The sequence below is a fragment of the Calonectris borealis genome, chromosome 2 (assembly GCF_964195595.1).
Source record: "Calonectris borealis chromosome 2, bCalBor7.hap1.2, whole genome shotgun sequence".
Taxonomy (NCBI): Eukaryota; Metazoa; Chordata; class Aves; order Procellariiformes; family Procellariidae; genus Calonectris; species Calonectris borealis.
Window position 1 is genome coordinate 68,379,641 of NC_134313.1, and position 14,060 is coordinate 68,393,700.

General features: G+C 41.6%; 1 protein-coding gene and 1 long non-coding RNA gene across 2 annotated transcripts in view; one reads left to right on the forward strand and one right to left on the reverse strand.

Moving 5' to 3' along the window:
- The window catches only part of NR4A3 (nuclear receptor subfamily 4 group A member 3), a 29,860-nt gene extending 21,806 nt beyond the window's left edge, over positions 1-8,054 (forward strand). The window contains exon 8 of the mRNA XM_075142239.1: positions 5,076-8,054. Within this exon, the coding sequence (XP_074998340.1) occupies positions 5,076-5,338 (263 nt within the window). The 3' untranslated portion in view covers positions 5,339-8,054. The remainder of the gene's footprint in view (positions 1-5,075) is intronic.
- Positions 1-14,060, reverse strand: part of LOC142078936 (uncharacterized) — a 389,734-nt gene that overhangs the window by 245,835 nt on the left and 129,839 nt on the right. The gene's annotated exons all lie outside the window — the stretch shown is intronic.

The following is a 14,060-nucleotide window of genomic DNA, read 5'->3' on the forward strand; positions in this document are numbered from 1 at the left end:
ATTTCTATCAGTTTTGTGTGTTGCATGGATCACAAGTGTTCCCGCACAACCGCTCCATGCTGGACTGGATAGTGTTGATGATGAAGCTTTGCAGAATAGACCAGATATTGGCTCAGCCTATTCTTGAAAGTGGTTCCTTAACTTCCCAAATGACCATTTATAATGCTCTGCTTTACAGTTTTTCTAGCAAACAGTGTCAAAATATAAAGATTGAGACTCCAATGCAGATCATCTCAAGGGCACACTCTAATTTAGCCTCAAATTTCTGCCTGCTCTAAAACTGCTAGTGTTTTTTTCTCTCTCTCTCTCGATGATTCTCTTTTCCTCTCTGCCTCTTCCTTTCTCTATCCACATCAAAATATTATTGTTTTGCCCACTTGACACTCTCAGTGGGATGCTGCCGGGTACAGAGCATTCTAGCCCTCATTCAGCCAAGCTCTTTCAGCATATGTTTTATTTTAAGTGTGTTACAGACCAGCCCAGAGCCACTGTATATATTGGGCTTATTCACACTCTTAATGCTTTGTTAGACTGGCACCAGAACATTGAAGAATATTGTGAGGTTTCAATTAATTATGAGTTTGTGTTTGTCTTCCTGCTGTTGGGCTTTCTGTTCTAGTTTACAAACACAATTTTTAGCACCATCAGTCATACCAAGAAATAGTAAGGAGTCTGGTCTGGCTAAACAGGGTCTGGCTGCTGCAGTTCCCTTCTGAACATGAGTTTGTCCAACTTCCCTCCGGAAGGGAGGCTCACCTTCGCTTCAGCGGCAGATATCCTTCAGTCCTGTCGCCAGCATCCTCCAGAGTGGGTGCTTCGTGTGCTGGGTCTACATACGAGCAGGTGGCAGACTGGAGGAGTGTAGGAGAGCCAGTTATAAAAAAAAAACACCCTCCAGATTGCATTGTCTGCCTTCCTCCCGCCACTTTGCCGAGGGAAACACTGTCAGCATCAAAGTGAAGTACTCACTCCTCCTTCTCCCCTCCTACCCTTTTGCTGAGGCAAGAACTCTTTCCTCCTGCAGCAACCAGCAGTCTCTGTGTTACGTTGTGGTTTTCTTAAAGGAGGGAGCAAACTATGGTGTCCTGTGTGGTCATTCAGGTTACCTAACTTCAGGTACCTTGCACAGCCGACGGAGAATACAGGGCACCTGCAAAAGATGATTCAGTCCACCTAAAATTGTAATCATCTTCTAAAAATGCCCATCCTTCTACTGATGTTAGGAGGAGCTCAAGAAGTCTGCGCTCCTAGCTTGGGCACCCTTGAGAAGTGCCTGAGAGTTAGGCGGGATGAACACGGGCCAGATTGCAACACGAAAGGAGATTCTTGGATCTGCCAAATTGCAATCTTGCTGTGTAACAGGGTGTGCACGAGACAGGCAGAAAGCTGTAGGCAAGTGAGCCTCGTGTTTGTTTGAGTTATAGAAGGGGAAGAGGATTGTGAAGGGGGAAGAGAAAATCAGATAACTATATTGAAACCGAGACAAGCAAGAGGCCTATTTTAAGTTTGCAGCGTAAATCTGTTGCATTTCTGATTGGACACCTCAGAATGAATTAAGGCTAAAACTGACCCACCCTGACACACAGCACAGAGCTGAAGGGTCTTTGAGATACTCAAGGTCTTTGAGATACTTGTGCTCTTTGAGAGGTGTTTCTCGTAAAGGTAGCACTCGGTCTGCCTAGCCCTGGCATAATCTACCCCGTGTCAGAGGTTAGGGAAAGAAGGACTAGCACAGCTGGTGACGGGTTTTCCTGCTCTCTTACTTTCTTCCTATCAAGTTTTTGCTCATCAGTGTAATTATAGCACAGAATCGCATTGAGATTCCTGGGAAAAGGAGAAAGGTGTAAAAAATTTGCTGCGTTCAGTTTGCCAGGATGAGCTGCTAAGTTTGCAGAGCTTTAGAGACAAGACTTCCGATGAATCATTTTGACAGGCTTATGGCGAGCATCTTTGCCATAAATCACCATTTTTTTTGCAAAAATCAATGGTGTCCTAAAACACGAGGCTGAGAAATCCTATATTCACTTTACCCGGTGCCTTTTTAATTGTCATTATAAGAAAGTCTGAATACAATAATATTTACACACCTCCTCAATCAGTTAGAGAAAATCTATTGGTTTTGACTTCTTGGGATAAATCTTGGCCTTGTCGTTCCCATGTGGATAAGAACATCCTGTGGAAGACGGCGAATGATTAGAGGCCATCAGCTTCAGCGCCAGTGCACACACTTACCACAGGTGCCTTGTGCTGCTCCCTTTCGGTTGAATGAGAAAGACTGGGGGTCTGTCTTTGCCCAAATGAGACCGGTTGTGTGGAAAAGGCAAGAAAATGTGTTTCCTGCTATTTGAACCCTAACTATTAAATTTAAATCTTTGAGAAAATTAGACCCAAGACTCCTCAGTTCTACCTAAGAGACGAGTTGTTTCTTATACTGGTATGTTCCCCAGAAACTAGTTGGATGCTAACACCAGAGACTGCGATGGCAATGCCAGCGCATGCAGTGCCCTTTCCTAGCGGAAGGGCTTCCACACAGACGGCTTTGACTTTCTATGGGTCCGCAAGGGATGCCTTAGGGATTGGAGACTGAAAACCCCTTCTTCCAGCGAGGCAGTTCCAGTCGTGAGGAATTACCTTTGTAGAGATTTGCAAGTAGCTGAGGCTGTTGCATGGCAATTGATGCAGGAGAGGACAGCCTGGTTTATCGGAGGCTGCTTTAATATTGTAGCACCGGAGAGCAGCTTAAGGACAGAGTATGTCTTAATTCTGAATGTTCATGATTTAGTTATTTAAAGTAAGGCTACTAATATTATAATCTTTGCACGTGTTGTGTTTTGCGTCAGTATGTTTCATGGCTAGCCACCAAAGACACGACTTGTTCATGAAACCTTCTGAACTTGTCAGTGTGAGTCAAAGAATGTTTAGTTCTGGCTGGAAACGTTAACAATGTTGCTGTATGCTCCAGAGCCAGAGATAATTTTCCATGCTCTGCAGCAAGGTGCACGCCTACTGAGGCCTTGGTTTAAAAATGTGCTCTGCTAATTTGTAGTCAGGTTTTGGATCCATTCTAGTATTTCAGCTCCCTAGATCTATAAAGATATCTTCACTTACACAGCCAGGAAACAACTTCAAAACAGATTAAAAGATGGGAACTCTTCAAAGACTGCAAGATTAATTTAATGTCCTGCAGATTCTCTCAGTAGGCTAGTGGTAAAAAAAAAAAACTACAGCTTTTCAAATCCGTATAAAATATTTATCTACCAAGATTTTTAATGGCAGAATCTGCCTAAGTATTTACTCTCAGTGACCTGTATAGTTAAGGGTTACATAATTACACTCTACACCATTTACTGGAAAGGCTTTAAATATTCATTGACTCCTCGTGTTTTAATGTAAACAAGGCACTTAGAATACCTAGGGTTTTTAATTCCTGCAAGGTGAAAAAGATGTCTGAAGCAGATGTTACTGCTTGGATGAGTGTTGCTCTGAAGCAACAGGGCAGATTGATGGTACTTAAATGATAGAGCACAGTAGCTTCTGGCCAGAGACGTACACGTCTGCCCATCTCTGATTCTGCTCCCAAACTAGTGTTCTTCAGGAGCTGAAATGGGTGAATATCAGTGGAAAATCAGACCTTTTCGTTTCTGACTGCCTTCATTGAATCCCATCTGTTTTATTGGTTTGTCAAGAACATCTAGCCAAAACAGGCGGTAAGGGGAGGCGGCGAGGAGTTTATGCACACACGCACCACTGCGCCTTGCGCAGACATCACGCCTGCTTCTGGAAGTAAAGAAAACTGTACTCTTTTCACTGCTCGTTAGGGGATGGACAGAGAAAGTGTCTTATTGCCCGCTCCTCCTGGAGTAGAGGAACAAGACTTGGGGGCAATGGGCACAATACGGCACGTGGCTGCCAGGGGTGGGGGAGAGGGCCAGGCAAGTCAGACGACTTCAAATGCATCAAACACGAGAACTGCCAGAATTACTCCTCGTCCGCTGCTGTCACTGTTTTTATATGTCTAGTCGGTTAAAATTAATTTAACCTGCATTTTCTTAGACTGCCCTATCTGGTATTATTCTATTTCATGTGTAAATTATTACGACTTTGCTGTAAAGCAAGTTCTTACTTACCTGTGAATTTCAAAGTCAAAGGCAAATCAAAACATCAGAAAATTATTTGTTCTGAAATGTTATATGAATTTATCCACTAAATCTTGGTGGCAAACAGCACAAAATTATCTTTCCCCATGTACCAGTAAAGAGCCTGCTTTTAATGAATTACAAATCTGATTCATTCTACTTATGCTTAAAGAACTGTGGATGCATTTAACATGGTTGTAGCATTTTAAAAGGTTATTTGAAGGGGGACAAACCCCAGCTCCCCTTCCTTTTAGGAACACTGAGGTTTTGGTGATGGATAACACAGCTGCCTTCTCCCTTTAGGCATTGCTCACTAAAAGCAAAATAGTTAACTTCCAGGCTTCTTTTATCTTAGACCTTTTAAAGATGAATAAACTAAAAAGCAGCAGCTGATCAAAATAACAAAGGGTGGTAAGGTGCCTTTAGTTTCTTATAAGAGTGTCTGCAAATTCCTGGTGGAATTCTAGGCCCGGCGCTGATGAAGCTGGCTAAGGATATCGATCGCCACTTGAATTCACTGAATAAATAATGGTTGCCATAGTTATTGAGCATTCACAACTGGTGGGGAAGCACGGAAATCTCCAAAACACCTCCTGTGATAGTTTTGCTGGAAAATCACCCAATTAATTCTGTCTCATATAATGAAAATTATGCGAGATCGGAGGATGCTTGGACTCCTTGTACTAGAATTTCAATCATAATTGAGCATCTCTGCTGCCTATTTTAGCAGCTAAAGAGAAAAGGGCACTTGCCATCTCTTATTTGGTGTGGCAGCAAGGTTAACTGACATCGTATAACCCCAACTGTTCTGAGAAATTTCATACTTTCAAAGCATTTTTTGCTTTGAGTACCAGAGTGTGGATTTGGGTTACACGGAAGAAAACGAGTTCTCTCAATGTGTGGTAGGGATGCTGATGTGGTTTTTCTCTCGCTTTGCAGAACGACATGGATTAAAAGAACCAAAGAAAGTGGAAGAGCTATGCAACAAGATCACAAGCAGTTTGAAAGATCACTTAACTTTCAGTTGCCAAAACAAAGGACAACCGCTTGAGTCTGCAGAGCCGAAGGTACTGGGTGTTCTGGCTGACTTGCGTTCTCTCTGCACACTGGGACTGCAGCGCATCTTTTACCTGAAACTGGAAGATTTGGTGCCAGCCCCTTCCATTATCGACAGGCTGTTTCTGGACACCTTACCCTTCTGAGTCAAACCACCCTCCTGAAAGGCAAATGCCCACCAGAGCAGGCAAACGGATCGTGACTTACAGCTAACATTTCTGCCCTCACTTAACAGAAAAGCAGCTCCGAGTCTAAAATGAGGTCTTTTCTGGCGCTTTGTCCTTACAACCGGAGGCCTGAAACTTACTGGCTTACTGGTTTGGGGTTGTGTTCTTTGTTTTCTTTTGTGTGATTTGGGTTTTTTAAATGGCTAATATGGCACTTTTGGACAATGCTATCCCAGCAGCAGTAAAAGGTTAACACGACTGTTTTAAATCTGTTGTTTAACACCTCACGGTATATGAGGAATACAATTGTAGAAGCTGTGTTTGAAAACAAGAACAGCAAATAGTTGTTTGCCAGGGTAGTATGTGTTTTGTGAGGATACCTTTAGCATACTTCCTGCATCAAGGGCACATACATCAGCACAATCTAAACAAAAATTCACTTTTTTAGCAAAGTACATTCAATTGAACATTTCATACAAATCAAATATAGCAAAATGACAATGGCTGTTAGCTCCCATGTTCAAGTGCAATTTTTTAAAGTGCTGTCTTACTAAGTCTCGTTTATTAACTAATTTATTTTACTATGAAAACAAACGGAAGAAATCAAGTGAGAAAATTACATGCACTAACTTACCCGACCGAGTTTTCCAAACTTGATTCCATGTAGCGCGACTTATTGACAAATGTATGTGGAAGACACGGGAGCAATTGTAGCTCAGTTGTTCCTTAGCTAAGGAAATCTGAGTAAGTAGAGGTTGGAGCATACAGGGTCAGCATCAGGGATAGTTCAGGTTTAGACTTCTAACATAAGCGACTAGTTAGTAAACAGACAGAAGATGGTTTTCAAGAACAAGCAAGTCTTGTAAAATAGTATGAATGTAAGTGCTAGGAAGGATATAGTGGGCTGCGTTTAAACATTCCGTGTTCGTACTCCTTTTTGTATGTTTATACTGTTGATGCCATATTAATATGAAATAATTTGTTGCATAGTGTCTTTATTTGTATAAATGTTTGTATGCATGGTATATTGTAATGGCTTTGCCTGTATTTATTGCAATGACTGCCAGCTCATGGGAGCCCTGTTACACATGATAACTAAATGGGGTGTTCACACTGACTCAGATACACCAGTTGGAAAACTATATACATATATATAATCTGTGTATATATATATGTATATACCTATATTTGTGTGCGTGTGTGTGTGCGCGCGTGTCTTTTTATTAACCATTTGTATATAAAATATCTGTCAAATCACAAGCAGAGTTATTTTACAGTTTATTTGCAGTGACTTCTAAGGCAGTACTGTTTAGCACTTTGATATTAAAATCTTGCTCATGTTTTGCTAAATTCAAATAATATTTAAAAAGTTTAGTTCTAAAAAACTTTATATGCACTGTATTAAGTCAAAATTTTGTTGGTCATTTTGCTAAGGAAATTTTTGAATGTCAACCTGATGTCACTGTATCTTTTGTTAGCTTTAAACATTCTAGCTTTTGTCTTTTTTTAAACTATGCTGTTTATATGGAAATTAAATTATACAATCAAACAGATGCCAAATGAATTGCCTAATTGCTGCAAAGGATAACCCAGATATCGAGTCACTGTATGGTTTTCAAATAGTAATCTGGTATTTTATCACTTACTATGTTTGGATGTGCTTTTATGAAAAAATTATTCTTATATCAAGATTTATAGTAGTGTCAATAGGGAAACAGACTTCTAATCACTATAGTTAATATTTCCGGTTTACCTGCAGATAATATTTGGAAAAGTATTGCTTTTTGTATTGACTTTTAAGCTTATGTGCAAACATAATAGCATAATTAAATATCAGAGAAGCTAATGTTTCTTGTAGGTTGCTGTAACAAGCCTGACCAGCAAGACAAATATATTTTGACTGAATTTGCTTTTGTATATACTAAATATATATATATACGTATATATATATACACACTCACACACATGTGCGCATACAAAAACATACAGACACAAAATCCAAAAGTATATGTTTACTTTTGTCTCTTTGTGTAAGACACAAGTCCCTTGGGAAATTACTTTTATCTAGGGACAAATCCTGCCAGGTGCTGAGCACCAGGCAGATGAGGGCTTGCAGGCGCTTCTTGCGAGTGGGCCCTTACAGAGAATTTTCAGGCGAATCAGCATAGTACAGTACAATTGCTTTTTTGTTGAGCAAGGTTTATTTATTAAGTGGAATGTGAGTGGGAGGTAGCAGGTCCAGAGCCCCCTGTGAGATTTCCCGTAGCTGGTGTCCTCCAGTCTTCCATAGATAGTCTTAACTGTGATACTCTCCCAAATCCCCTCATCTGTGGAATTGTCCTTCATGTCAACTTCAATACACAGATTCATCCTAGAGTCCAGCCAGTGACAGGTCACAGTGGTAAAAGAAAGAGTTAACGCAGAATAAATCTACTACTTTTCTTAGAGCTCTCTCGGTGTGAACATGCCTTTGTCTAGGCAGAATTCAGGAATATATCAGGTGTTAAGGGAGAGTGCCTTGCTTTTATTTCAGACAAAACAGTGTTTCAAGAGTTTCTTCACTCCGCTAACCGCAGTAGGTTTTTTCTTTTTCTTTTTTCTTTCTTTTTTTTTTTTCTGTGGTGTTAACCTGTGGGTTGAAAGAAATGCTCTTGTACATATACAATGTAAATTAAAATTATTAAATTGAATAACATTTTTTTCAGAGGCCCCATGTGTGTTGAATAAGTATGCTTAATTGTTAAAATCTGATGTGAATTTTTTATCATTTATAAAACATTAAAAAAAACTTGAGTCTTAAAAGTGGAAAAATTGGTGAAGCATGCTTAAGAACACTGGCAATTTAACGGCTACTCTTTTGATTAAAATAGCTTTTCTATAAATACAATAAGACCCGCAGTATCTGGTTACGCAATCTCAATTAGATATTGAGAGCTGGACCATGGTTGTCCCAGAGGTTGAACTACATATGGACCAGAGCAGAGAGACTACCTGCCCCTCATTGTACCTCTCCTCCGTGCCAGGAAGGGATTGTAATTAACTCACAAATGATGATGGCCACAAGGGAGGGAGGGGATGGCTACAGGGCTCGTGGTCCCATATAGCACCTCTGTCTGGCTAGAAAGAGGACAGAGCTCTGACCCCATCTTCTGCCCCTTTGTGTCAGTAAATCCTGGTAAGACATTGCTCCAGCAAGCACCTGCAGCGTTTTCTTTAGATGTGCGTCCAGTTCCCTTCCTTAGCGTGCCTTTGCTTTGTAGGAGGGGTCGCTTATCCCCCGCCAGAGAAAACTGTTTGGCTGCAAATGCATTTTCTACAAATACAGTTTTGAGAGGCATCTGCCGCTATTCCGGGTATTGCCATAAGTACTGATGGCTCCGGCACACCTCCGTGAGAGCTGTTCTTCTGCAGCAACTCTAGCCGAGCATCAAAGGGTGTGATGTGTCAGGCTTCAGGATTGGCAACTCCTTCTTTGGAAATGTGACAAAACAAAAGGTTGCTCAAACTCTTCCAAATTATTTGTTGCTTTTTTCCTATGCCTTATTTTTAAAATTAAACTAAAAATCTTAAAATCCTCAATGAGAATGGCAATGCGTTTTGCATAATAGTCCCCTGTTAGGCAAAACACGCAGATCTTGTGACCAACCTGCACCAGGGTCTGAATGTTCACCTTACAAGAAAAAGCTCATCCTCATAAACTTGCAAGTATCTCAATTTGTAATTACTTCAGGGGCCGTAAGTTGTGTCCTTAGACATGGGAACAGAACTACGTCCTGATCTAGATCACCTGCGCTTGTGTCCTTATGCGCGCCTTACATGCACTCCTAAACCACATCAGCGGCAGAGTCCTTGCAAAGGATGTGATGCCCAGTGATTGACTCTGGCATTGGAAGGTTGGGCTGAGTCAGGAATATGATAGCGGGTTCCTCTAGTCAAGACCATCCTTGGACAGAAGGCTGGCACCAAGGCACCCCAAAATGAGCAACTTTAGCTAGAGGTGAGTCAAAGCTCTTTGTACAGCTTTCCAGCCTTTACTTTTCACATTCAGGTTCATTTGTCCAACACACAAAGCTAAAATTTCAGTTATGTTGCAGAGAGGAGGGAGAGAGAGAGGGGGGTTTAATTGTACAAAATTTTGTGGCTCTGACAAAAATTGGCAACTCCCTCTATGGACGCTATGAAACATGTCTTTTGATTAATTATTTGTATTATAGCAACACCTAGAGGCCACAACAGAGATCAGGACCCCATTTTGCTAGCTATCCTAATTAGCACCTCCAGTACCCACACGGGAGAAGCTCCAGTTCAAATAGACAAAAGAAAAAGAAAGAGGAGCAATACAGTAAAAAAGGAGTAGAATGCCATGCCCAAGGGCATATAGCATTTCAGTCACAGAGTTAGAATAAAAACTTTTGTTTACTGAGCTAGTGTCCAGTGAATGCTCTTATTTTGTTTTCTTTTTCTTTCCCTGGGCAATTTATGCTGCCACTGTATCAAATTTTATGCAAACACGATAAAAGCATTGACAAATTCAAAATAACCCATGGATTCAAACTGATCTTGTTTAACCTGCGTATATAAGTCATCCATGAGACTATTCAAAGTCCTGGTCAATCACATGTTTGGAGCTAAGCTGTGATACAAACTAGACAGTATTTAGAAAAGAGATACTTAGCTGTTCTTTATTAATGAAACCGACCATTAGGAGTATTTCAAGATATGGATTAAACAATAATTATTAATGGATAAAAAATATTAACTTTTAAAAATGCCAAACTATTGATGCAGTAATTGAATAAATGGGGAGTCAATTAATCAAATTCTTAGCAATGGATGACGTATTTCAGAACTGCATTTGAGACCTACGTTTGTAAGAATTCACAATACAGTTAATATAAAAGAAATTTGCCAAATAAAGGAAAAAGAAACTTGTTTACCATATGGAAACACTTTTAGCAATTTTTCTTCTCTTTTCTTTTTTAACATTAGACACCTTTACATTTATATTCATAATACAGAATGTTCTGGCTGTATTTGATTACAGAAGTTTGAATACATGAAGAAGTTTGAATACATGAAGTTGTGACATGGCTGTGAAAGTTGGACGAGATCAAGATTCTGACCTAAACTCACAAAAGCAAGGATTTTCTTCAAAGAGAAGGCTGGGAGTCCAGCTGCAATTAGATATTATGTATATTGCAAGATAGTTATGTGTGTATAATGAAACTACTTTAACGTCAAGTACAAGGTTCTGAAGTCATGCAAGAGACAAGATCATGAGAAAAAAATGCCATTTTTAATATTTAATATTTTCATAGAATGATAGAATTATAGAATTACTTAGGTTGGAAAAGACCCTTAAGATCATCGAGTTGAACCATTAACCTAGCACTGCCAAGTCCACCACTAAACCATGTCCCTAAGCACCACATCTACACGTCTTTTAAATACTTCCAGGGATGGTGACTCAACCACTTCACTGGGCAGCCTGTTCCAATGCTTGACAACTCTTTTGGTGAAGAAATTTTTCCTAATGTCCAATCTAAACCTCCCCTGGTGCAACTTGAGGCCATTTCCTCTCATCCTATCACTTGTTATTTGGGAGAAGAGGCCGACACCCACCTTGCTACAACCTCCTTCCAGGTAGTTGTAGAGAATGGTAAGGTCTCTCCTGAGCCTTCTCCTCTCCAGGCTAAACAACCCCAGTTCCCTCAGCCGCTCCTCACAAGACTTGTGCTCCAGGCCCTTCACCAGCTTCGTTGCCCTTCTCTGGACACACTCCAGCACCTCCATGTCCTTCTTGTAGTGAGGGGCCCAAAACTGGACACAGTATTCGAGGTGCGGCCTCACCAGTGCTGAGTACAGGGGACGATCACCTCCTTTCTGATACACTATTTCTGATACAGGCCAGGATGCCGTTGGCCTTCTTGGCCACCTGCGCACACTGCCGGCTCACGTTCAGCCGGCTGTCGACCAGCACCCCCAGGTCCTTTTCCTCCGGGCAGCTTTCCAGCCACTCTTCCCCAAGCCTGTAGCGTTGCCTGGGGTTGTTGTGACCCAAGTGCAGGACCCGGCACTTGGCCTTGTTGAACCTCATACAGTTGGCCTCGGCCCATCGATCCAGCCTGTCCAGGTCCCTCTGCAGAGCCTTCCTACCCTCCAGCAGATCAACACTCCCGCCCAGCTTGGTGTCGTCTGCAAACTTACTGAGGGAGCACTCAATCCCTTCATCCAGATCATTGATAAAGATATTGAACAGAACTGGCCCCAAAACTGAGCCCTGGGGAACACCACTTGTGACCAGTTGCCAACTGGATTTAACTCCGTTCACCACCACTCTTTGGGCCTCGTCATCCAGCCAGTTTTTTACCCAGCGAAGAGTACGTCTCTTCTATATCCAAGCCATGAGCAGCCAGTTTCTCCAGGAGAATGCTGTGGGAGACAGTGTCAAAGGCTTTACTGAAGTCCAAGTAGACCACATCCACAGCCTTCCCCTCATCCACTAAGCGGGTCACCTTGTCATGGAAGGAGATCAGGTTGGTCAAGCAGGACCTGCCTTTCATAAACCCATGCTAACTGGGCCTGATCACCTGGTTGTCCTGTACATGCCATGTGATGGTGCGCAAGATGATCTGCTCCATTTTAGATTTAGACAGTTTTTTCTTAAAAGAACAGAGAACTCTGGGCTTGTTAAGATGGAATTTTATCTCAAATAAATAAATGAATAAATAAACAAGCTAAGTGACATTTAAAGTAAGAAATGTGTTTAAGTAGCTGAAATATCTCACATAACCCAAAGTCTTTAACCTGCTAAGTAATGTATTAGAAAACTCCCTCCACAATAACTTCCACTGTGGTCTGTGATTAAGCACTACTGTAGAATGAAAGTGAATTATAGAGACAGTTTTATACTGGGGAAACTTTCAAACATAGCAGACAGAAAACAGAAATTAATTTACCTTTCATGGGGTCTTATTATTTATCTTGCTGTGTTTCCTAATTAATTGACGATATTGATGTTTACACAGAGATTTGCTCCTTTCCAACTTCACTTGATCCTGTGAAGAAGTCAGAATGCTGCATTTGTAGTATCACATTTATTGCCATGGCAACAGTCAGGGATTTCACAAACACTAATTAGGGTTGGCAACTTGGAATGTTTTCAGTACAGTCCCATATAATTTTCCCTCTTTTATCCATTTCTCATTATACCTTCCTTTAACAATTGACTTCTTCAGTATGTATACGGGTTTTTCCCCCATGTCCTCAGGATTCAGTTAATACCGTCTCTGATTTACAGCCACCTTTCTTACACCTCTGCACACACCCGGTTAAGAAGTAACTGCAGTCCCTACCTGCATTTGTGTTAAGCTCCATTTCTTACACTTCAAATTAATCCAAGTTTCAGTACAACCAGCTGGTTTCTATGCCAGCATGTGCAAAAATAGTAAGGAAAGGTACGGAGGCTTAGCTGCATCTTCTCAGGCAAGCTACTTTTAAAGGTAGATCTCAATCTTGCTCAAGGCGGAGTACAAGCCTTCTGTTCGCGAAAGCTGAAGTTCTGTGAACATCCAAAGATCATGTAAAATATTTTAATTCAAGCATATCAAGAACATTTACAGACATTTCATTTACAATGTAATAATATGGAGAGGTGGGCCCATGTAAACCTCATGAAGTTCAACAGGGCCAAGTGCAGGGTCCTGCACCTGGGTCAGGGCAACCCCAAATGTGGATACAGTCTGGACAATGAGTCAACTGAGAGCAGTCCTGTGGAGAAGGACTCAGTGGTATTGGTGGATGAAAAACTGAATATGAGCCAGCAATGTGCGCTCACAGCCCAGAAAGCCAATTGTCTCCTGGGCTGCATCAAAAGAAGCGTGGCCAGCAAGTCGAGGGTGGTGATTCTCCCCCTCTACTCCGCTCTCGTGAGACCCCACCTGGAGTGCTGTGTTCAGCTCTGGGGTCCCCAGCACAAGACAGACACGGACCTGTTGGAGCAAGTCCAGAGGAGGGCCATGAAGATGATCAGGGTGCTGGAGCACCTCCCCTATGAGGACAGGCTGAGAGAGTTGGGGTTGTTTAGCCTAGAAAAGAGAAGGCTCCGGGAAGACCTTATTGTCGCCTTCCAGCACTTCAAGGGGGCCTACAGGAAAGATGGGGAAGGACTGTTTATCCGGGAGTGTAGCGATAGGACGAGGGGTAACAGTTTTAAACTGAAAGAGGGTAAATTTAGGTTAGAAATTAGGAAGAAATTCTTTACTGTGAGGGTGGTGAGACACTAGAACAGGTTGCCCAGAGAAGTTGTGGATGCCCCATCACTGGAAGTGTTCAAGGCCACGTTGGATGGGGCTTTGAGCAACCTGATTTAGTGGAAGTTGTCCCTGCCCATGGCAGGGGCGTTGGACAAGGTGATCTTCAAAAGTCCCGTCCAACGCAAACCATTCTATAATTCTATGATTCTAACTAATCATGTATTATGGTTATCCAGTTGAGTTAGTGCCCTAATTTACTCAGAAGTCTTATCAAACCCTGTGTTGGTGGTGAACATCTCTCTAAAAGCAAAATGTATTAATTTGTTAAGAAAGAAAGAAGGCAAATTTATGATAGCATCACCAGCAAGAGGGGAGGTTTTACTTCATTGGGCATGCTCAGGGTAAGAAAGAAATGTGTCTACTGAGCAAAGTAAAAGATTCACGTT